The sequence below is a fragment of the Coffea arabica genome, chromosome 1e, assembly GCF_036785885.1.
Source record: "Coffea arabica cultivar ET-39 chromosome 1e, Coffea Arabica ET-39 HiFi, whole genome shotgun sequence".
Taxonomy (NCBI): domain Eukaryota; kingdom Viridiplantae; phylum Streptophyta; class Magnoliopsida; order Gentianales; family Rubiaceae; genus Coffea; species Coffea arabica.
Genome location: NC_092311.1, coordinates 55,326,678 through 55,348,580, shown reverse-complemented (window position 1 = coordinate 55,348,580; position 21,903 = coordinate 55,326,678). Strand labels below are relative to the sequence as shown.

Genomic DNA, 21,903 nt, shown 5'->3' with positions numbered 1-21,903 from the left:
ATTGATTTTTCCAACTAGTAGACGCTCGCTCATTAGTAGCATATACCTAAATTACTATGTGGATGAATTTATTTTTTTTTTCCCCAAAGTAATCATACTCTTGCTATATTATGGTGAGAGGGGGTTATATAGTTGTGAAAATATAGAATTAACCCATGAACCAAAGGAACGTTCAAGAGTTTAAACCAACCCCTGGTATGGGGAATATGAGATTTGTGGTTTTTTTTGGAAGAAAAAACTTTGACGAGAGCCACGGTGCAAATAAATCTTCTTTGAATAAAGAGAGAAAATTCCACGTCACGGCAATCACTGTAAATTGTGGGAGAAGGAAACCAGCCAGTGGACAGGATTTGACTTTTGAAGAGGAATGAATGAATAGGAACCGTCTTATCTCTCCTAAGTCGAGATAATGAAGATGAAGCGGACGCATCTTTAAATTAAAGTGAAACGGCAGCAGCAGTCTAGTAGTGAGAAATCCTCCTCCTGTCCTGTTTAGGAGATGTTTGGAAACCTGAATAATCCAGCAGTAGTAGGAGGAGGAGGAGAAAGAGTGTGGAGTAGCGTTGGCGTTGGCGTTGGTTCTTCCGTATCTCTTATTCTTGTCAACAAGAAGAAGAAGCTCCCTGATCATATTCATTATAATACCACCAGGATAGCAACAAAAATATGCAGCAATTGGAGGAGGAGGAGGAAGTTGTCCCCCGGTATAGCAAATACTAGTACTAACAGCAACAATAATACTCCTCCTCCTCCTCCTCCTCCTGGGGGCAAATTGCCGACGATGATGGTCTCAATAATATTATTTGGATGCGGTTTCACGTTGGGTCCTCTGATTGATGGACTACATTCGCGGGTCGACCTTATGGTGTACCAGACGGGAGCCATTGACATTGGCCCGCTTCACACCAATGTTTGGGTGAGTGAAATTTGTGTGTCAACAACAGCCTTTTACTTCTTGGCTGCCCGTGATGTGATTGAATAAACTTCTTGGCTGATGCTGATAACAACCACCTTTTACTACTACATATGTATATAGGTCCCGCCATTGCTTGGATTGTTCTATGCTTCCGTTGGCCTGCTTCAACTCCAGCTTGATGAGAAGACGGCTCCAAGAATAGGTAGCCTCCGGGAGAAAGCTGCGGCCTCCCTCGCGTGAGTTTGTAGCAGCTATATATAGACCTAGCGTCCGGTAGAGTTGTTCATTTATATGCATGCATCTACTACTACCAACTGCTAATTAGTCTTTTTCTCTTTCTTCCGACTCAGGGCATTGGTGTTGTTTATCCAACTAAGTGCGGAAATGTACCAAGCTGGGGTGCCGGATAACATCGAAGCTTACGTACTGTTTGCGGCCGCGGAACTCATATGGTTGCTGATTGATAACACGGCAGCCGGATTTTTACTGGCTTCTGTTGTAGGCATCGCTTGCCCGCTCGCAGAGATTCCCATAATGAAGTAACACACACAATCTTTCTTTCTCTTCCAGTTATTTTCTTGAAGGACAAAAGCTTTGTATTTTATACTGGTATCAAGTACGAACTAAATTGATAAACTACCATGTAATGTTGTTTGGCGCAGGTTGTTCAACCTATGGTACTATCCCCGAGCAAACGTTGAGATCTTTGGTCAGGTAATCACCGGATTTTTTTTTTTTTTTTTTGTTGCATCTTTGGTGTCAAATCTTTTTATGATACACACAACTCACAAGCCCTCTGTTCTTTCCATTCGTGCAGGGGCTCGTCTCTTGGACTATCCCTTGCTATTTCGTCTACACTCCGTTTTTGATTAATTTATCACGCTATCTAAAATCAAGGCTTGCGGCTTCTGTGGATGAAAGCGAATCAGAATCTACCTAGGCAACCCCTCGTATTCATTCCTTCCTTCATCAGCTGATAGACAACTGGATCTTCCTCAAGCACCCGAAATGAATTGGGATCATGGGATGAAGATGGAATCAACCACACTCGCCACGGGAAGACGGGAATTTGAATGAACTGAATAACATATAATCATCACACTCCCCTCCTATGTAATGTAGTATTTTAGATGGACACGATAAGCATAGCACTACCAACATGTCTGCTGTTGCTGTTGACTTCATCTGCTTGAATCAACATGGTACTGTGTTGTAGAGTGGCACGGAATTCGTTCATATTGTGCGCCATGTATGTATGTATGTATGTATGTAGTCGAGATAAATTACAAACCTATCAGAGGGCTTTGCAATTTGCGCTCTCTCTTGACAAGAACCCCTTCAGTAGTGCCCAAAACATTCTGAACAGAGCATGTAAATTAAGCTGCTAATAATAATCTTACACATCTACACTCTGCCACCTGCACAGTGTGCCCACCAGAGATTGTGCTGTTGTTTAACCTTGAGCCACCGTATCAAAATCATCAGCAAACCAGAGCGTCCAAAGCTTTCAAAGCAAGCAGCTAGTCCGTGAGAACAACATTCGCAATATCAGGGAACTTCTCCCTTATTGCTGCTTTGATTCCCAATCCAATAGACTCAGGCCCCGCATATTTTACAACGCAATCCCCTCCCTCAACAGATAATACTTGTATGCTACCACCATAATTCTTAATGGCTGGTCTCAGTATGTCCAGATGACCGTCCACTGCCTGCAAATGTGGAGATTCTTGGACCATTAATAGCTGCACAATTCATGCATAAGCAGATCCATGGGCAATTGAGCAGCTACCCAATTTTTTTTTTTTTTTAAAGAAGAAGAAAAAAAAAAGAAACAAACAAACAACAACACCAGGGGGTTGAAAATGAACTCACCTCAATAGTGGTCTCGTCTATTTGCTCATCATACACCTGGCAAATTTCCTTGATAGCATCACCAAATTTTTCCTTGAGTACTCTTTCAATCCCCAACTTCATCGTTGTAGTTGAACTAGGACAACTTCCACATGCCCCTGTTTATCCATAGTACAAGTGAAATCTGTATCAGATGCAAAGAAAACATGATTTTGTAAACCATCTGGGTTGGTACTTAATTTCTGAAGGTTCAGAGATCCAAGGATCAGAGCAACTAGAGTAAAATGTTGGCTTTGTTACGTACACATCAAACTATTAAAAAAACTGTTTTTTTTTCTTTTAAATTCCATCTGGTTTATCAGTAGATGGGGTGAAAAGGTCCTCGAGCAGCTTAACCACATTAGGATGCACAGCATAAGATGGTCTACGAAAACATGGAGGAAAAGTAGGTTCTTTATTCACACCAATATAATCATATAAACATATACCCACAGAAATTCTTGAATAGCAATATGTCGTGGCTCAACATGCCTTGAGAATGTAAACTAAAATGTTCCTTCCCCATATGGAGTCTACGGCCCAGGCCTCTCCTTCGCTCCCTACTGGGGAATCTCAATGTACATTATGGTGGCCATTCGAGGGATGGATGCAACCCCAAAAGGCTCACTGCCTTGGAAACTTCAAGTCAAAGCATGCCAGCAACCATTCTGAATCTCTGGCAGATTATTGGAATCAGAGCTGATTCTCTAAAGGATGAGGAGGTTGAAGCTGTTCTCAATGGCACACCAAACGGAATAGGGTTAGAACAGGGCAGCTTTTGGCTGTGGGATGCCTGGTTGTAACTGTAAAGGAGGAGGTGATTTCAGAAGCACTAAGTGACACCTCAGTAGTCAGTTTATTCCAGTTTGATGCCTTGTTGTATAGCCCGCGTCAAAACAGAGGCATTTGACCATCAGGCAGAAAATCTCTTTATTCTTTAAGGGCTGCTTCCAGGATGGAGTCTGGATTGGTAGGGAAGTGTTTTGATGCAATGATGATATCTTTAAAAGTCAAGACAGCTAACTAGTAAGTAATTGGTCTTTGGCTATTGCAAGTTGCGGCTCAAACTTGAAAAAGTATAATAATTTCTTCCTCGGGGAGGGGAGGGAGCGAGGGAGGTGTGAATGATAGAGAGAGCATCATCATAATCCATAAGCATCCATTGTTGTGTTGTTGAGAGTTCAGACCAAGGCGCAAAAGTGACCCCTTTGCGTTCTTAAAGAACGCACGAAAGTTTCGCAAGTAAAAAGGCCAAACATTCAAAACCAGAGAAATTTGAGATTAAAGTTGAAGTGATCAAACTATAATGATAAAGTATTACTGTGAAACAAACAACTGGGGAGGGAAGGAAGGAGGCTGTATTTGAAGGCTTACAACGTTGACGAGGAGCAATTAGAATTTGGTAGCGGCTGCGCTGTGCTAAGTAAATATTACTAGTATATTGCTAAAAGAATTCAGAATTTAGCAGTACTACTGCTACGAAGTATGGAAAGGGAAGGAAGGCAGACCTTGAAGCTTGAGAGAGACGATGCCGTTTTGAACGGATACAACGTCGACGTTCCCCCCGTCGGCGATCAAGTAAGGACGCACGTCTTGGAGAACCAAATCGACATTTTCCGGGGTAAGCTCAAATTGGTCGGCGGCAGAGTAGAGTCCCTGGGACCCACTTGCTGACGAGCTCATCTTCATCCTCCTCGTAGTCTTCTTCTTCTTCTTCTTGGTGTTATCAGTAGCAGTAATTGAGAAGGGCAGGGGCGGCGGCGTTGAAGTTGAAGTTGAATTTGAAGAAGAAAAGGAAAAGTGGTAGCTAATATTGGGTAATCTTCGATGGGATGGAACTTGGAATGGTGGTACAAGTAAATTGGTGGTGGTGCAGCTGCTTGCTGCCGCCGCCGCCGCTGCCATATTCATTCCTTCGTCAGCCGAGCTTCTGTTCTACCACAAATTCTCTACAATTTACAAACGTTGCTGCCAGGAATTATTAATGGATTGGACTGGACGAGATTTTTATAAAAATCCGGTAGGTTAGGGTTTGTCTGGTCAATGGCTTACTAGAAAAAATTTATTTGTTTGCACCGTTAACCTATTTTTAAATTTTTTTTTTATTTCATATACATTATATAAAAAAAATATTATATCTTTTCCTCTATCTATGCCCTATTTTAACGGTGAGTTTTTTAGTATTTATATAAAACTTTAAATGCTACATCTTATGCCCCATTTTAATGGTGAGTTTTCTGGATGTTTATATAAAACTTTTGGCTTATTTGGATTGTTAGTTTTTTGACAAGTTTTTTAACGACTAGCTATTGAAAACTCAAAAATTTTCTTAAAATTTTTAAAATACATACATCAAAATATCCAAAAACAAACAAAATTTTTTTTCCTTTTTTCCTTTCTTTTTCTTCCTTCTCCTATCTCAACCTATCACCGTTCACTATCAACGCTAGCATTGGTGGAGAGAAAAAAATGAGGAATGGATAGGGAGAAGAGAACGAAAGCAATAAAGAAGGGGGGAAAAAAATAGCCTAGTATTTTTGGAATATTTTGTATAGTTGACCGAAATATAATCAAAAATTTAATTTCAATATTTCTAAAACTTATAAAAATATAAAATAATTATGACATCATATTGACATCAATATATTTATTAGAAATATCCGATCAATCCAATCAGTTGACCTTTGACTTAATAGTTTAGTCAAATCGCTATCCAATTCGAATTTGACAACATTGATTAGTGATAGTTACAGCAGGTGATAGCAAGGTGGAAGGAGAATATATAAAAGAAAAGGAGAAAGGAAATTTTTTCAAAAAAGATCAATTTCTTCACAAAAAAATTTCTGCAACTTCTATAACATCAAGTTATAGAAAAATAAAATTTATACAAGCATCCAAAAAACTTACAATTCAAATGTGTAATGTAACTTAATGTTGTAGAAAAACTTGTGTGTAAGATTTTGAGAAAAAATTTCGTTTTTCTTTTCCTTTTCATTTTCTTTCCTTTTTTATTTCTTTTCTTCTTGTTCCTTCATTCCTCCCACCCCATTGCTTGACGCTAACAGCCACTATCACCTCACACTCCTTTTTTTCCTTTCTCTTATCCTCTCTTCCCTCTCATTCTCTTTTCCCCCTATTCTCTCGTAGTCCCTTTTTTCCCTCTCTCTCCTTTCCCTCCTTATCCCTCCCTCTCTCCCCTAACCCCTTCCCTTCCCTCTCTCCCACCTCTTTTCCCCTCTCTCTTTTATTTTATGAAGAAATAAGAGAAGGAGAAATAAATGAGGAAATAGGGAAAGAAAATGGGAGTGCGCTAGGGCGCCAGTGCTAACAGAGTGAAGTGGGTCGAGGTAGGAGAGGATGAAGAAAATAAAGGAAAGAAAAAAATTTGAATTAATCTTCTATACACTGATAATATATACACTTTTACTATTTGATACATGACACATAATCTGAATTTGAATTTGAAACTCAAATTTGCAAATGTATCATGTATCCAACCGTGATATTATGTACACTATCAATATATATAAGATTTATTTGTTTTATGATAATTTAGGATGTGTATATTCAAAATTTTAGAGTGTTTTTAAAAGGTTATTGTAAACAAAGGTGTAAAAAAACTTGTCCATTAAAAACATGACAAAAAAATGGATGCTAAACAGGCCTTATACTATATATAAAAAGAGAACATCAAGTTTGGAATAAACTTTTTTGTCATTTTTGGGATTTCCAACTTCATTCTCGCAATCACTTGATTGTCTATACTGTATATAAAGCAACAGCATTGGGTTTAGCGTAAACTTTTCCTATCACTTTTAAAATTTTTAACTTCGTCCTCGTAATCACTTAATTATGCTTTTAGCACTTGATTGCATGTTGTTAACCAATGTAACTATAACTAATTTTTAACCATAACTATCCTTTTTTACCCATAAACCCCCACAAAACATTATAACCACCAAATTAATTAAAACTCTATTAACATAATTTTAAAATATCAAAGTTTTTTTTTTGTTTATTAAAGGTTTATACCAAATTCTTCTATAAAATAGTGATTATTTCTAAATGGTACATACATGGGATACGCCTTTATCACTAGAAATGAAACATGAAGCATAATCTTTAGAACTAATTTTTTTTCATTTTTATTATACTAATTTTATCCTCATATAAGTAAGGATTTACACTTAACCACTACAAATAAATTGTTGGTAGTTATTAAATTTAAATAAATTCTATTAACTTCTATTGTTTCAATAACTGCTAAAAATTTCTATTGTTTTAACCTTTAATGTCTTCTTATATTTTTTAAAAAATTAGACTTCTTATTACTACTACATTTTTATCTTAAAGAAAACTATATATTTTTAATGTGCATGGTCATAGGGTGTGCTTTTTCCACAATGTATATAAATAAGGGATAATTTCAGAAACCTCCATTTGCGATTTTTGACAATTTCACTATCTCATCACAAGATTTTAAAAATATTACTTACCTCCCTTGTTAGCCATTTAGGACCCCATACTCACCCCATCTATGTCAAATCATTTTATTACCCTTACAACTTAGGAAATATTACGTAGTTATATGGAGAAAAATAATTGGGTCATATGTACTAAATTAACTATAATTTGGAATGTAAAAATTTTAAAATACAAAATACTAAATTTTATAATAATAATTGTCAATATTTTAAAATTCTTTTTCTATATTTTAGTAGCTATTGTAATTTCTTCCCCCTAAAAAAGATTAAAATTCCGATTGAAATATTATTTTTACGAAATTACACAAAAAATTAGGTAAAGCATTAAAATATGTTCACAATTAAATTTTATTAAGTTATGGATAAAATATAACTATACACAAGCTATTATTTCTTTTCTTTTTAAAATCTTTTTGCTTTTATTTTTTTCTTTGTATATGAAATCCAAACAAGATGGTTAGAAACGATTTTTTACTTTGATTTACTTGTTCCCCATTAAAATTACTTCATTTTTATTAATCCAAACATTACCTAAGAGTTGTTATTTTTTTATTACAAATGATGAAAAATTCTTGTAAGTCATGTGAAATAATAGATCTCATAAATAAAGGAAGTACTAGGGTAGTAGTGCCTACGCAAAGAGTGGATATGTTTGGTGCATGTGGTTAAAGAGAATTTTAAGGTAGTTTTTTGTTGGTGATTATGTTGTTATTTTGTGGAACTTTGAAAGTATTTAAGTTGGTAGGAAAGTAAGTAAATGAAGATAAGAGTGGGATATCATATTAAACGATAATATTTCATAGCATATGTTTCAATAATAGATTGTCTACAATGGCCATTTAAGTCTCCCTTTATTTATATTATTATTCAATTTGCATTTCACAGATTACAGGTGATTTCATTAATTATATATCTATTATTAGGGTTAAAATGTTAATCAACCCGTTGATCAATAAGAATTATAGCATCTATAAAAAAGTCATTTAAGTGTCCCTTTCTTTAGATTATTATTCAATTTAAATTTCATGGATTACAAATTTCATTAGTTATATGTTTGTTTTTGGGGTTAAAATTCAAAGCCATACTCATTCTTGTATGGTGTGAGGTTTTGTTTCGCATCTTTTTGATTTTTTTTTTGTTCATGTTTTTAGTTTTTCGTAACAATTTTAGTTTTGTTTATCTGCATAAGCAAGCACTCATTGAAATTGTTTGCTTGGAGGAGTTTTTACAAATTCATCACTGCTTAAAGAAAGCGAACCATTTCTATTATCTCTACTTAATTAAAAGGTATTTGTGAAACACCATCAATATGAACGATTTAGAATGTATTTATTCTATTAATTCACCAGTGGTTAAACAATTCAAACTCAAATCATAAGTATGTTATGTAACCTACCAATTCACAATGCTTCACTGTCAAAATGAATTCCACATATGAATTATTTACTACATGCAATAGAAAACACACCATAACTGAACTAATTAAGGTGTTTTTTGACTTATGTTATTCTAGATACCCCCTGGATTTTTTTTTTCTTACGATTGTTTCAAACCTATTACATCATAACCATACCATTCAAATTATACAGATCAACCAAATTTGTGAAAAAATCATAAAATTATAGTTACATTACGCAATCAAAATTTCAAATTTTGTGATGGAAACAATCACCTGACACTACACACCACCAAAATCATCCATATAAAACAATAAAATTAAGGAACAAAACTCACATCAAACTGAACCACCAAGAATAGCTGCGCTTGAAAATCATTTTGGAATGCAGAGTATAAAGGCAGCAAAAATAGCCCAATCCCAGAAGTCAAAAGAAAAAAAAATCGAAGAATTTAAAGGAGAGGGCATTCGAACAACCATAACTGATGCTGAGGCATTACATCATTAACATACCTACGTTTTCTTTAGTTTAATTGAGATGTAAATGGCAAATACAAATGAATATGTTTCAGGCAATTGAATATTCTCAAGCGGTAAGATTACAACAATATATTTTCATTTCAATTGCACAATAAATACCACACTTCAAGTAAATGTATCTGTAACACCATTTAAATAATTGCACGAAAACATAAGCTTGTATGACTTGTACCCGATGCAAAAACGATTATAAAATAATTTCACATTCAAAAAATACCCAAATATTTCCATAAATAAACGTTTTAAATGTACAACACGAGTAGATTTCCACGAACATACCAAAACACATGCTACCATCACTTGTACCCAAAACTAAAAATAAACTCCACATCATTTCACATTGCAAAAATACCCCTATCTATGCGGTTGAAATTCAAATCCCTTCTTTAACCACAACTCATTCTTATATGGTATATATATAAACAATTCAAAAAAAAAAAATATAGTCATCATTAGTACCCTCTTTTGTATTTCGTGTTTATTACTTCAATCTTCCTTAAAGTTTCATATCTAGACAATGTTCCTATTTACTTTTCTTATTTTGTTCTATGTTTATGAATTAATTTTTTAGTGGGGTAAAAATTCCTTAGTTGTGCTATAACTAAGGAATTATAGCACTTTATTTTTTTCTGTGCTTTTATGAAAATCAAAAAAGAGATTGAGTGCCACTAGAGTATTTTTTTCTATGCTTTGGATATAGTATTATTTGAAATATTATTTGGAATAATTACTGTAGCATTTTTTATGATGGGATGTATGTGAGATAAAAAGGTAATTGAGAATATAAAAAGGTGGAGTGAGAAATGTGTTTATGATGCAAGCAAAATATTATTTGAGATATTTGTGTTATCCAAACACTCCCATGTTTTTTCAAAATCAAATATCAAGCAATACGCATCAACCTAGTTCGATTTTCTTTAGTTTAGTACAATCTCTTGGCATCAACCAAATAAGAACCTAATATTAATTCATTTAGGTATTATATATGCACGAGATAAATAAGTGCCAATGTGACTAAAATACAAAATTTGTCTTCGAGTGTATATAAAGGGACTGGTCAACGGTAACTGATTTAAATTTGTGATAACAAAATTTATGTTAGGTCTTGCAATTATTTGTCACATGCTTCTTCAAAATTTATTTTGAATTGAGAATACGTTTCCAGAAAGAGGCTCATAAATGTGTGGTTTGATGATAGCCGCAAAGCTTTGGAGTGTCTTTTGTTTTTTCCTTGTCTTTTGCAGCAAAGCTTAAGGCAAAAACATCTCTTTTACTGATTTAAGACAAAATCCTGAAGTAAGATGTTAAACAAACAAGGAAAAGAAAAGAACTATGCAACACATACGAAAGCCTAGGAAAGTTTATGGCGACTTTTAATCGACCGTTTTTACCCTTACAATGGACAACAAAATGGTCCAATCTTATTAAAAAAATGTATCCCTTTTTTTCAGTTTTAAAAAATTAAAATTATGTTGGAATCCATCCATAATTGTAGGTAATTAACTAATCATGGGTATGTTTCAATTCTCATCAGATTCCCTAACAAATCAATTTTGACAGTGTGCCGTTGAAGAAAAAATCGCAAAACCAAATTATTTGTAAAAGTTATGATAATAAATACATGTATTTTTATTAATAAAATGTGCATTAATCAATACTTGTTGTTGTAAACAAAGCAACTGATAGAAAAATCACCTTGTTTGGATTGCGATTTTTCGCAGAAGATTTTTTACATTTTTCGTGAATATATTTTTCAATCATCTTATTATCTTACATACATCAAATCATTACAGTACATTTTTCTACAAAAACTCCTAAAAATTGATTGACCAATTCAGCAAAAGTAAGATTGACTGATAAACCAAAAAATTGGTAAAAAGTAGGAAGGAGGAAGTAAATAGGCCATAAGGGGAAAGAAAAGGAAAAACAAAAAGAGGAAAAAGAGAAGTACCAAAGAGGAAGAAGAGAATGGGGGAGGATTGGTAGTAATGTAATTTTCTGATTCAGAATAAATAAATAAGGTAAAAGGAAAAAAAAAAGAAGAAAAGGAAAGGAAAAATTGGAAAAGGAAACCCTAAGGTGGGTTTTCTTGTTTTTTGGGAATGGGGGGGGGGGGGTTGGGTGTGTGGGTGTTGGGGAGCGGGTGTGCGGGATTGGGTGGCGGGCTTTGGAATGGGGGCACATAAGCCCGAGTAGAGTCCGCATCGCAAAAAATGAAGAGCGGTGCTATTGGTATTGCTAAGCAGCAGCAGTCGTCCCCCTTCTCAGTGGGTTCCCTGGTCGAAGTCACCAGCGACGAAGAGGGCTTCCAGGGTGCCTGGTATCTCGCCACTCTCCTCCGACCGCCTCCTTCTTCCTCTTCCCCTACTAGATCTGCTTCTTCTTCTTCCTCCTCTACTTCCTCTGCCAAGAAGCGCAAATCCAAATTCCACCCCAATAGTAAGGCCTACGTCCAGTACCACACCCTCGTCGCCGAGGAGGGCTCCAACGTCCCTCTCCGCGAGTCCGTCAATGCCGAATTCCTCCGTCCTTTGCCTCCTCCTGACCCTCCTTCTTCTGAACCCTATTTCGACCTAGGCGACGTCGTCGATGCTTACTATAGGGACGGCTGGTGGACTGGTGTCGTCACCGCTCTTCTTCACCACCAAGACGCCGACCGCCACTACCACCACAAGCAGGCCCAGTCCCCCCCTCTTCTGAGGTTCGTCGTCACCTTTCACAATCCACCCGACGAACTTCACTTTGCTCCTTCCCAATTGAGATTTCACCGCCGATGGGTCAATTGCACCTGGGTCCGACCCGCCAAGCAGGTATATCTTTCTTTGAATTTTTTTTCTACAAATCTTCTCTCCTCATTTCGTCTACTTTCTAGGATTTTAGTAGCCCCCTTTCCCTCGTCTGCCCCCCCTCTCTGTCTCTTCCCCTCCAAATTGACAAAAGCTTTTGGAGTTTCTGCATCCGCCTTAGCCAACTACTCTGTTCAATTATGTGTCTAATAAAGGTTTTTGTTTTTTTTTTCCTTGTTTCTGTTGTTAAAAAAACAAATTCTTCCTGGAGTCTTTGGAGGTGGTGTTGGTGTAAGAATCGTAGAATCTTATTCTCATGGAAGCGAAGCAGCATGATACACGCAATTAATACAACTATTTTCAGTTACTGATTGAGATAGCCTTTCCTATCTTGATTCAACCTGTAGTTAATCCGTAGTATTTCTTTTTGTGAAATTACCTGCAGCTTATACCTCACCCCTAGCATATACCTAAGCTTCCTAGTCTGGCAAATTGAAGATTAGTCTGCAGTCGTGCTTCTGTCTCGTAGTGTTTTTCTTTCAATTTTTTTTTTTTTAAAAATTCTGCCCCATGTTTCCCCGATTCTTATTTTCCTCGCTTCTTCTTGAATTCCCGAAAGAGAGCAGCAGGACTGATGTTTAGTGTGGGAAAAAGGGTTGAAGTGTCCTTTGACCGGGAAGATTGGCGGGATACTTGGTTCCCAGCTACTATCCTCGAAGACATTGGAAATGACTCTTTTTTGGTGGAGTACCACTGTGAAGATGCAGCTCCTCTGAGAGCAACGGTTAACTTCCTTCACATCCGACCTTGTCCTCCACATCTCAAGGACAAAAATTTTGTTTTGTTGGAGAAGGTGGACGCCTACTACCATTCGGGCTGGTGGCCTGGTGTAATTACCAAAGCACTTGCTGATTGCAGGTACAACGTCTTTTTTAAGCACACAAAGAGGGACGGGGAATTCAGCCACACTGATTTGAGGCCTCACATGGAATGGAAAGATGGAAAATGGTTCACTTCTTCTCAGGTTCGAAATCTTCTCTCGCATGATTCAGAATATGGTTTCTGTGTGGTTAAAGGTGACATGCTATTTGCACTTCTGTCCTTTCTGCTTATCACTCTTGAAGTTCACTGTACTTGTGGTTTATGGCGTGTTTCTTTGATACTCAGTCGCCTGCAAGTAGTCCCAATCGATCTTGTCTGATTCAATGATTAAAAAGCTAAGAAGGTTTTCATCCTTCATATCTATTTTGTGCATGTCATACTCGGTAAGGAAGCTTCCTGTAGGTGAAAAGATGATTTGAAGGAGGCTTCGGATTATGAATTGCAATTTTTCTTTCTACATGTGGGACAGTTATTTTACATGGGCAATTAACAAGGAAGGAGAATTTTGGTGCAAGTTAGTTTATGTCACTTTTTGCTTCTTCTTGTGGCCATGCGTGCTGTAACTGTGGATTTGAAAAGATGATTTGAAGGAGGCTTCGGATTATGAATTGCAATTTTTCTTTCTACATGTGGGACAGTTATTTTACATGGGCAATTAACAAGGAAGGAGAATTTTGGTGCAAGTTAGTTTATGTCACTTTTGCTTCTTCTTGTGGCCATGCGTGCTGTAACTGTGTAACATAATATGAAATTTAAGTTTTGTATCTTATTTTCTTTCCAGGTAAGTTAGGTTGCTATTTTTACAGTAGTACTTAGGGATAAAAAAAAAGAGTACAATTTGTATGAAACTAATCGTTTTATGAAGCATATGATTCGCTGTGTAAATTTTTTCTCATCTTCGTTTCTGTTAGCAATTTTTCATTTTAAGTCCTCTATAATGCCCTGGCATTTAGTAACCATTTTCCATCACTGCTGGGAATAAGCAACATTCTCGTTCTTTTTCCCCCCTCTGTTTTTGGGCAACAGGCTACCTTTATTTCAGGTTTTTTCTTTTGGTGCATAAGCTTTGATTTCTAGCTTTTGCAGATGAGCTTTATTAGTTTGGCTTTAAAAAGGCAATAAATATGAATGCGGGACTCTTCTGACGTCTAGAAGCTGGTTACGGTTTTCCATCTTTTGGAGCTAAACTTTTCTTATTTGTTGCATTTAAACTAAGAATTATGTGCAACTCCTACCCTGTTCGCACCAGAATGTCTTGAGGATAATGCCTATCACTACTAGTCTCTTTTATGCTAATAGAAAAGAAAGTGGGCCCTATTAACTTGGATCTTTTAGCCTTTCTCTCTTTTATGCTAATAGGAAAGAAACTAGATAATTACTTGCGTAGCTTATCCAAAATGAACACAAAAAGGTACTTTACTTATGAAACTGTGATATTAGACTAAGAAAGGTGCTTGTTTTTGTTCTATGTTTGTATTTGGTTTTAGTTTGAGTGAGTGCTTTTTCATTTTCTTTCAGGACATTTTGAATAAATTAGATTATGAGAAGCCTGAAGGTCATGTGTACAATAATGTTGATAGCACAGAGGTGAGAGTTCCACTTGGAAACTCTGGCTTTAGGGAGAGCAACTCTGAAGAGAAAGCCGCTTCTTCTCTTAACTTAGGGGAGAATCAGGTTGAGCTACCAACTCCTTGCAGTGAGGAAGCTCTTAGAGTTTACTCTCTACCGGAGGAAAAAACACAGGAGACACCAGTTTGTGGTGGTGAAGAGATTTTAAAAGAAGAAATGCCTGCAGTGATGCCATCTTTAACTGCAAGTCAGCCGTGTACAGAGGCAACAACAGGAACAACAGGTAAAGCAAAGTCTTTTGATTTGGCCAGCCCATCCTCTGAATCTATTGGCAACAATCTTGCAAAACAACCTTCGGGTGGAGATCAGTCATCAGAGAATCACACCTGGGGCAAGAGAGTTGTGAGTTACATTTCATTTTGCTGATTCATTGTTTATTTTTTGACTTCATGATACTTTAAATAGCAATAAGAAGGATGATAATTAATTTATATGCCACTGGGTAGGATTGATGCCATCATTTGCCTATGAATCAGCTAACAACAGTTAAAGATTCATTGAGAATTGTTGTCAGTTAACAGCATTGATTGCTTGTGGATCACTTCAATATTTAATTTTCGTCGTTTTAAATGGAGAATAGCACGGGAGGTGTGATATACAAAGCTTATGACCTAATTTAAGATGTAAACGTCTCTTTTTCTGCTAATTGCTGGATGGGCAAAGTTTTAATCTCCTATTGTGCAGATATTCCGTCTAGAACTAGGTGTAGCGAATGATTTTCTGGCTATCTACTGAATTTGGTATGTAATGTCAGTTCTTGGAAATGCAGCGGAAACATGCACAGAACTTCATTGTCGTTAAGGAAGTATAATCTGTCGGCACTATTTTGCCTGGTTTAGTTTGTTATAGAATGCTCAGAAGAAAAAGAATCATGATTTGCATGCGATGTGTGGTGAATGCTATTTTTCATGAGACAAGTTGGAGGGATAGGTCCATTATATTAAGCAGCAAGCTGATGATGTAATCTGGAAAATTGATGAATTGTTTAATGCATTTTTTTAAATATTTTAAATTCATTCGTTGCGCCTCGAGTATTTGTAACCAAGACTTTTTGTGAACTTGTGCAGAAGAGGAAACGAATAAAGACTTCTGAAGAGGACGACAATCGTACATCAGGTTCTGGGAGAACTAGCAGCAGTTCTAGGAAAGTGCAAGTAAAAAGCCCAACAACTTCAAGTGGAAGTATGAAATTTGATTTCCAATTCCTCTTTATCTGTTATATCGCCATTTTTTTTTCATGTTCATTCAAGTGCGATTCCGAGTTTTAAGCAGGCAGGGAGGGTGATGCAGGAGTAGATGCTGCTGAAGGTGTTCAGGAAGAGTGCGTGACAACAGAAACCAACCTTCCTGTTGTCCTAGGATTGGAATGTGACAAAGGCAGCAACTCAAGTACCAGAAAACCTTGTCTATCCGGTGGTGAGGAATTGTCAAAGCTTCCAGACAATCATGCTGGATTGAATGATAATGGACTCTCAAGTATAAAAGTGAGTTTTGTGATGATAAATAGCCCTTGATGCATTGGTAGTTTTGGTTGGCAGGGCAATCTGTTCTCAAGTTTTTCATTTAGTGTGGTCTGAAATCTCATAGCTTTACAATCTCTAGCAGTGATGATTGTATACTGCTAAACTAAAAGAAAATTCTATATAACAGAGGACTGGATTTGGTTGTAAATGGTGAAACAATGAATGTAATTGAGTTGAAATTCTATGCTAAGATGATTATGTTATGTTATAAGATTAAGATGGTTTGATCACAGTTAAAAAGAAAAGCACTACATTGACCGCTAAAGAATTTGCCAAACACAATTATGGGATGAGATAAGGGAGCATACTTTTGCCACATTGAGTTGTTGGTGTTTTCCACCTAAAGGTGTGACCTAGTAGTCACCTCGGTGACGGTTGTCAAGGGTCTGTTAACAGATTGTGCCTTAGCAGTATTGATATCTGCTGCTAAGTGTGTCAGACAGCCATACTTTGCAAGTTGGGAAAGGTGTGGTGTGAGATACTTATGCTTTTGTAGACCCAAGCTTAAAATAGAATTGGAATCACTTATCAATTTTTATTGGTCTAAGATTCGCTATAAGCTTGTGCTTGCTTGAGGAACCAACACCAGTTATGAATCTAACTGTATCAAGGCTACTTTTTGAAAAAAAAAAAAAAACTCAATATGTAAAGCAGTGTTATTAATCTTGTTTCATACTTCTAATATGTATACCCTATGTCCCTTCTAGCATCAGCTACACTAACTAGTCTCACTGTCGGGTCCTATATTGAGTTATAGCTCTGTCCTCCTTTAAATATATATTATTTCATCTTTATTCAGTATTTTTCTTTTGTTTTTGAACTCCCTGTGGAATGTTTTTTTGGTGTTGTTTGAGTAGGACAGCATCCAGTTAGACTCCGAAGAAAAGATTCCAAAGAGACGGAGGGGACGGCCTCGGAAAGTTGCCACCAACAGTTCTATTACTTTAGCTTCAGGTAGAATCTTACATTCTCAAGCCACAATGACTGTTGTCTATGGGAAGTTGCTGAATGCTCTTGTTTCACTGTTTCCAGAGGAGCCACGAAAAGAAGTCATTATTCATGAATTGCTTGTGAAAGACTGTTTGATAAGTGAAAATGATTCTCTTCAAGATGTTGAAGTAAAGTCAGCAATGATGGATTCTTCAGTTCCTGGCCAGGAATGTGTAATCAATGGCAGTGGTAAGCACATCATTCGGAACCAGGAAAAGCAGAAAAATAAAACAGGCAGTACTGCAATATTGTCAGCATTGAGAAAGCTGAGTGAGGAAGTTGTTGAAGCTACAACCAAGCAGCAAGAAAGGCATTCCTCAAAGAGAGGTAGAAGACGGACAGTTAATTTAAACAGTGTCTCTCAATTTCAAGGTAAGCAAAGCCTCATTCTGAAGAGTTTTTTTTTTTCCCCTCTAATGTCAGAATTTTCCTAGTTGTAATATTATGCATATTGCCGATGCCACACAAATTCTTGTTAGGATCATTTTGAGTTGTAGATGGATATTTCATCAATTGTGAGATAAGTGCATGAAGTTCTGGAATTTTTTTCATCTCTTTTTAGCTCTGTGTGTGGAAAATGTAGATTCTCCAAATTCAAGTGGGAGCAAAGTAACTGAATCAAGTTGCATGACAAAAGAACTAGAAAAGGTCGTTGAAGAATTGCCTGCAAACACATTTGAGGATCAACCTCTTTCGAAGTGGTTCCAAATGAATTCACCGACCACTAATGATGCCTCAAGTAAGCTGAGAGTTTTGTCCTTTTTTTTTTCTGCTGTTTCATGATGGTATATTTTTTGCCCCCTCCCCCCCTTTTTTCATTTTTCCTGTACTTTTCTTTTTCTGCCTTTTAGGGCTTTCGCCAACAAGAAGTGTTGAGCAATGTGCTGTGGCCAGTAATGGACAGTTAGCAATTGTCAATGAAAATCATGCAGTTGACAAACGGGAAATTGTTACGAGTGAGCTTCAGAACTTGCCTTTTGTGAAGAACACCTTGCTCTGGTCAACACTTGAATCTATGCAAGTTTTCCAGAAGTTGCCACAAAAGCCACATTTTCAGCCTTTAGAACAGTGTAAAGAAAGTTCTCGAGAAGGATTAGCCATAGGTTTTATGGTTACCTTTTCTAGTGTGGTGGAGAGAACCTCGAGGCTGAAGTTTGATGATCCCAAAAGCACCATCGATGACATTTTGGAAACGCTTGTGGAACTAGAAAGCCATGGATTCGATGTTGGGGTTGTACGAGATCGTGTAACCCACTTGATGACAATGAAAGAGAAGCAGGAAAAGCTTCAAGATCAGGTAGAGCAACTGGATGGTGAAATTGAAAAGCACAACCTTGAGAAGTCTAAATTTGACGAAGAGGAGGAAGAGATAAACAACCAGATGAAGAATTTGCAGGAAAAGCTGTCACAAGTTGCGTCAATGAAGGCGACAAAGGATCGTGAAATTACTTCGCTGCAGTCTAAACTGGAAGGAATTAGGAAAGGCATCACAAATGTGCAGAGTGATTTTCAAGGCTTAGCTACTTTAGTTTGAGTGGCGTTAGGTTATTGCATGTTCCAGGTGGGAATGTGATTAAGTTTTTACCCCGGATTTCAGTAGTTTTTTTTTTTTTTTTTTTGTTCACTCATTTGTAAGCTTTTGCTAGTATTGTAGCTGTTAATGGCGTAGACGTATCTTGTACATGTGTTGGGCGGATTGTTGGGGCCTTGTGTCTCGATTGTTGGACATAACTTATATTCTAGTATGAATTAATATCGTGGCTTGGAGTTGGAGATGGAGCTGAAAGAGTATAAAAGAGGCACTGATGATCTGAACGTACCAAAGGGGCTAGCTAAGGTCGGAGCTAGTTAAATCGATGGTCATGCAGTTTTGTTTTTCCCCGGTCCTCAAGGTAGAAGTGGTGGAATGTCAATTGAAGTTGAGGCCTCTTCCGGTCAGATGAAAGAAAAAAGGGTGGTCAGTAAATGCAAGCAACGAGTGAGAATCTTTTTCCGAACGAACAGGCGCTTAGCGGTTGTGAATGCAAGACCAGCAACCTAAGTTTCTGTGTTTATATTATTATTAATTGTCCGGTTCTTCCAGAATCTTGCTCTTAATGGGGTTGGCAGATTGAAACTGAGATAGTTACAGGTTGGCTCAACATGATGGATATAGAACTATTATATATATCTCTTTTTCCTCCTACCACGAATTTTGCGCAAAAGAATACCTACTCATTGTCCTTAAAGTTCTAGGTGGACATGGGATGTGCCTGGCACAGCTTACTTGAATAAAAATGAAGATGAGTTGTTGGGATGATTGATGATGAGGTGACATTGAAGGCAGGAAATGGAGCCCCGGCCCAGCGCCATTGTTCTCCTCTTCAAGAAGTGATGTCGTTCCGGCGAAGGGGAAGGGCAGTATATGTAGTAGTACAAGGAGCAAAAAAAAGAGAGAAGGGGTAGTGTAGTGTGCGCTGCGGAGGTAGCATGTGACTGAGCGCTATAGAAGATTTTTACAAAAAAGGGACCTGCAGCGGACATGGGATGTTTTTTTTTTCATTGTACTTGTAGATATTGAAAATAGCCACCTCTATGTTTGACACTCGAATCTTTTGCCACCTCCATTAAACTACCACAACGGAGTTTATAGCATTCTTTTAGAACTTAATAATTTTAAAAGCATTCTTCTAGTAAATAATAATAATATGTTCTTTTTTTTTTTACGCCAATGCTAATAAAAAAAATTTACAATAAATTTTCTCAATTCACAGGTTTCGCTTCCCAACTCAGCTCCGCAGTGAGTACCATACCCAGGACAGTTAGCACTTGGCAGTGGGTGGGCAGAGACGAGAGAACAAGAGAACAGCGGTGGGGCCGTCGGTGGCGTTTTATTTTTGGCTGCCTTCTGTGGCTCCATCCGCTCTGCTTTCTATCTCTCTGTCGTAGCCTCATAGTGGGAAAGGAAAGTAAATTGAGGGAGAGGGAAGTGGTAGTAGTTTAGACTGTAGTAGTAGTAGTCGTTAGAAACTAGTAGCGTGTCCTCAGAAAAAGGGCAGGCATGCAGGCGGCGGCGGCAGCAGGAGGAGTTGAAAATGTTTCCTTCAAGAAAGGAGCACAAGTGGAAGTGAGCTTTGAGGAGGAGGGGTTTAGAGGGTCTTGGTACACCGCCACCGTCCTCCGCCCCGTTTCCAAGAAGACCAACAAGATCTACTTACAGTTCCACACTCTGGTGGCCAACGACGAACCCGGGTCCAGCCCCCTTCAAGAGCACGTTGACCTTATCCTCGTCCGCCCCGTCCCTCCCCGCGAGCCCCGCCGCTCCTTCCAAGTCAGCGACGAAGTCGACGCCTTCCACAACGACGGCTGGTGGGAAGGTATCGTCATCCATGTTTCCCCCCCACCTACAACGCCAACAGCTCCTCCTCCCATAACCAGGTATTCCGTCTTCTTCCGAAGTTCCCGCGAGCAGCTTGATTTTCCCGAGACCGATCTCCGCTTGCATCGGGAATGGGTCCACGGCAAATGGGTCCCTGCTCTGGAACCCACCAAGTAGTAATTGATTCTGGATTCACTCTTTTTTTCTTTTTTTCACTTACTCTGCCTTCTTAGCTCCTCCTCTCGCACTAGCTCTAGCTGATAGATGGACTCTGTGAATCTCTTTGCTTGGGCTTTCTCTTCTCGTCTTTCCTCTGCAACAGCCATAGCCAGCCCTATTCTGGAATCGAACTGCTGTATTATAGTACCTAAGTCAATCGAACCACTGTTTTTAGGTGCCCGTGTAAAATTGCAGTATTACTACTGTTCTACCAGTATTATCTATGCCATGATTCACCGCTGAGAAGCTTCAAGTAAAAAAAAAAAAAAAAAAAAACTCTACACTATTCTTTGAGGTGTTCTCTCGCGTACTTGCTTTTCAAGCGTGACAGTTTTTCTTTTATTCTGCTTTTCTGGACTCTCCTGTCTTGTCTTCACTAGTTATGGAATTCACGCTCATCGCGTACGTGTTTGTTTGATTTCACCTGTCATGGATGTGTGATTTGGCGATGTCTCTCTCTGGTTTGTTGTTCTGGCAATAAAATAAAATGGAGAACTGGACTGAAGGTTGATAAGCTGTCGTAATTTTGGAACTCTTCTCTTCTGAAACTCTCTAGATGTTCTGGGATGCAGCGTCGTTTTTGTGGTAGTTTTATTGCCTATTTTTGCAATGTGGCCCTAAGGCCAGGCATTAGTACTAGTGTTGGTTGGATTATTGTGGCCATTCGTCTTGATGGTGTACATCCTCTCATCGACCTTTTGATTTTTCCGTGCCCCAAACTCCCACAGTGCATTGGCCATGCCCTTGATTGATCATTAGCAGCAGCAAGGAAGAATTGAAATTGCACGTCCTCTCATCGACCTTTTGAAACACGGGACTCCTCCTCAACCTCAAGTTAGCCGTGGTAGTAGGGATTTGAGTTCCTGGGATCCCTTTGTTCTGGCTAAAGCATCGATCAGACTGCGTTAAGAAAAACTACTATTAGGGGTTGATCCCTAATAAGGTGATGTAGCCGTAGGCATAGGAAATGATATGATGAGTGGGTTAGCAATTTGGTGGGCAGTGGATCAACTTCATGTCTTTTTGTTAAGAGACCACGCGCTTTTTATTATTGTTTGGGGAATGTATGTATAACATTTAATCCGACCACCCGTTTCGTACTTTTGTGCAGTTTTTTTTTTTTTTTTTTTTCAAGTTAGTTGGTTGTTGGCGATGTTAAATCTATGACCCAATTTTCAACATAACACGCTATTTAAATTTGGTTTTACTACTTAGTTATGTAAAAGAATAAAATTTTTGGGCAAAAGAGAGTAGTGTTTTGTAATTCGGAAAGTAGGTAGATAAAATTAT

At 37.8% G+C, this 21,903-nt stretch overlaps 4 protein-coding genes across 9 annotated transcripts; 3 read left to right on the top strand and 1 right to left on the bottom strand.

Moving 5' to 3' along the window:
- Positions 1-164: 164 nt before the first annotated feature.
- On the top strand, positions 165-2,152 carry LOC113718958 (uncharacterized). Of its 2 annotated transcripts, none has more exons than XM_027243907.2 (5): positions 165-916; positions 1,037-1,152; positions 1,267-1,455; positions 1,579-1,630; positions 1,814-2,152. In XM_027243907.2, the coding sequence occupies exons 1-5, from the start codon at positions 500-502 to the stop codon at positions 1,832-1,834; spliced, it is 795 nt and encodes a 264-aa protein (XP_027099708.1). In that variant the 5' UTR covers positions 165-499; the 3' UTR covers positions 1,835-2,152. The 2 variants fall into 2 exon arrangements, with proteins under 2 accessions (XP_027099708.1, XP_027099701.1); XM_027243900.2 differs by having other exon boundaries at positions 171-916; positions 1,734-2,152.
- Positions 1,985-4,864, bottom strand: LOC113718969 (nifU-like protein 1, chloroplastic). The gene is made up of 3 exons (XM_027243918.2): positions 4,315-4,864; positions 2,789-2,925; positions 1,985-2,625 (listed from the first exon to the last, which is right to left on the bottom strand). Exons 1-3 carry the CDS (start codon positions 4,715-4,717, stop codon positions 2,437-2,439), a joined length of 729 nt encoding a protein of 242 aa, XP_027099719.1. The 5' UTR covers positions 4,718-4,864; the 3' UTR covers positions 1,985-2,436.
- A 6,493-nt stretch (positions 4,865-11,357) lies between these two features.
- Positions 11,358-18,815, top strand: LOC113718929 (DUF724 domain-containing protein 7). 5 transcript variants are annotated; one of them, XM_072065935.1, is made up of 9 exons: positions 11,358-12,036; positions 12,632-13,036; positions 14,413-14,865; positions 15,591-15,705; positions 15,814-16,007; positions 16,904-17,000; positions 17,079-17,408; positions 17,599-17,775; positions 17,888-18,815. In XM_072065935.1, exons 1-9 carry the CDS (start codon positions 11,440-11,442, stop codon positions 18,568-18,570), a joined length of 3,051 nt encoding a protein of 1,016 aa, XP_071922036.1. In that variant the 5' UTR covers positions 11,358-11,439; the 3' UTR covers positions 18,571-18,815. The 5 variants fall into 5 exon arrangements, with proteins under 5 accessions (XP_071922036.1, XP_027099674.2, XP_071922033.1 ...); XM_027243873.2 differs by having other exon boundaries at positions 11,359-12,036; positions 17,620-17,775; XM_072065932.1 differs by having other exon boundaries at positions 11,359-12,036; positions 15,796-16,007.
- Positions 18,816-20,076: 1,261 nt separating this feature from the next.
- On the top strand, positions 20,077-20,571 carry LOC140020651 (protein AGENET DOMAIN (AGD)-CONTAINING P1-like). The gene has a single exon (XM_072071573.1). It carries the CDS (start codon positions 20,077-20,079, stop codon positions 20,569-20,571), a length of 495 nt encoding a protein of 164 aa, XP_071927674.1.
- Positions 20,572-21,903: the final 1,332 nt, after the last annotated feature.

Excerpts from the sequence above, each read along its gene's own strand:
- LOC113718958 (XM_027243900.2), top strand. The coding sequence starts at position 500 with ATGTTTGGAAACCTGAATAATCCAGCAGTAGTAGGAGGAGGAGGAGAA. Across the intron at positions 917-1,036 it reads CGCTTCACACCAATGTTTGG|GTCCCGCCATTGCTTGGATT; the intron begins GTGAGTGAAATT and ends ATATGTATATAG. Across the intron at positions 1,456-1,578 it reads GCAGAGATTCCCATAATGAA|GTTGTTCAACCTATGGTACT; the intron begins GTAACACACACA and ends TGTTTGGCGCAG.
- LOC113718969 (XM_027243918.2), bottom strand. The coding sequence starts at position 4,717 with ATGAATATGGCAGCGGCGGCGGCGGCAGCAAGCAGCTGCACCACCACC. Across the intron at positions 2,926-4,314 it reads CGTCTCTCTCAAGCTTCAAG|GGGCATGTGGAAGTTGTCCT; the intron begins GTCTGCCTTCCT and ends ATGGATAAACAG. Across the intron at positions 2,626-2,788 it reads TAGACGAGACCACTATTGAG|GCAGTGGACGGTCATCTGGA; the intron begins GTGAGTTCATTT and ends CCACATTTGCAG.
- LOC113718929 (XM_072065932.1), top strand. The coding sequence starts at position 11,440 with ATGAAGAGCGGTGCTATTGGTATTGCTAAGCAGCAGCAGTCGTCCCCC. Across the intron at positions 14,866-15,590 it reads ACACCTGGGGCAAGAGAGTT|AAGAGGAAACGAATAAAGAC; the intron begins GTGAGTTACATT and ends GAACTTGTGCAG. Across the intron at positions 17,001-17,078 it reads TTCTATTACTTTAGCTTCAG|AGGAGCCACGAAAAGAAGTC; the intron begins GTAGAATCTTAC and ends CACTGTTTCCAG.
- LOC140020651 (XM_072071573.1), top strand. The coding sequence starts at position 20,077 with ATGCAGGCGGCGGCGGCAGCAGGAGGAGTTGAAAATGTTTCCTTCAAG.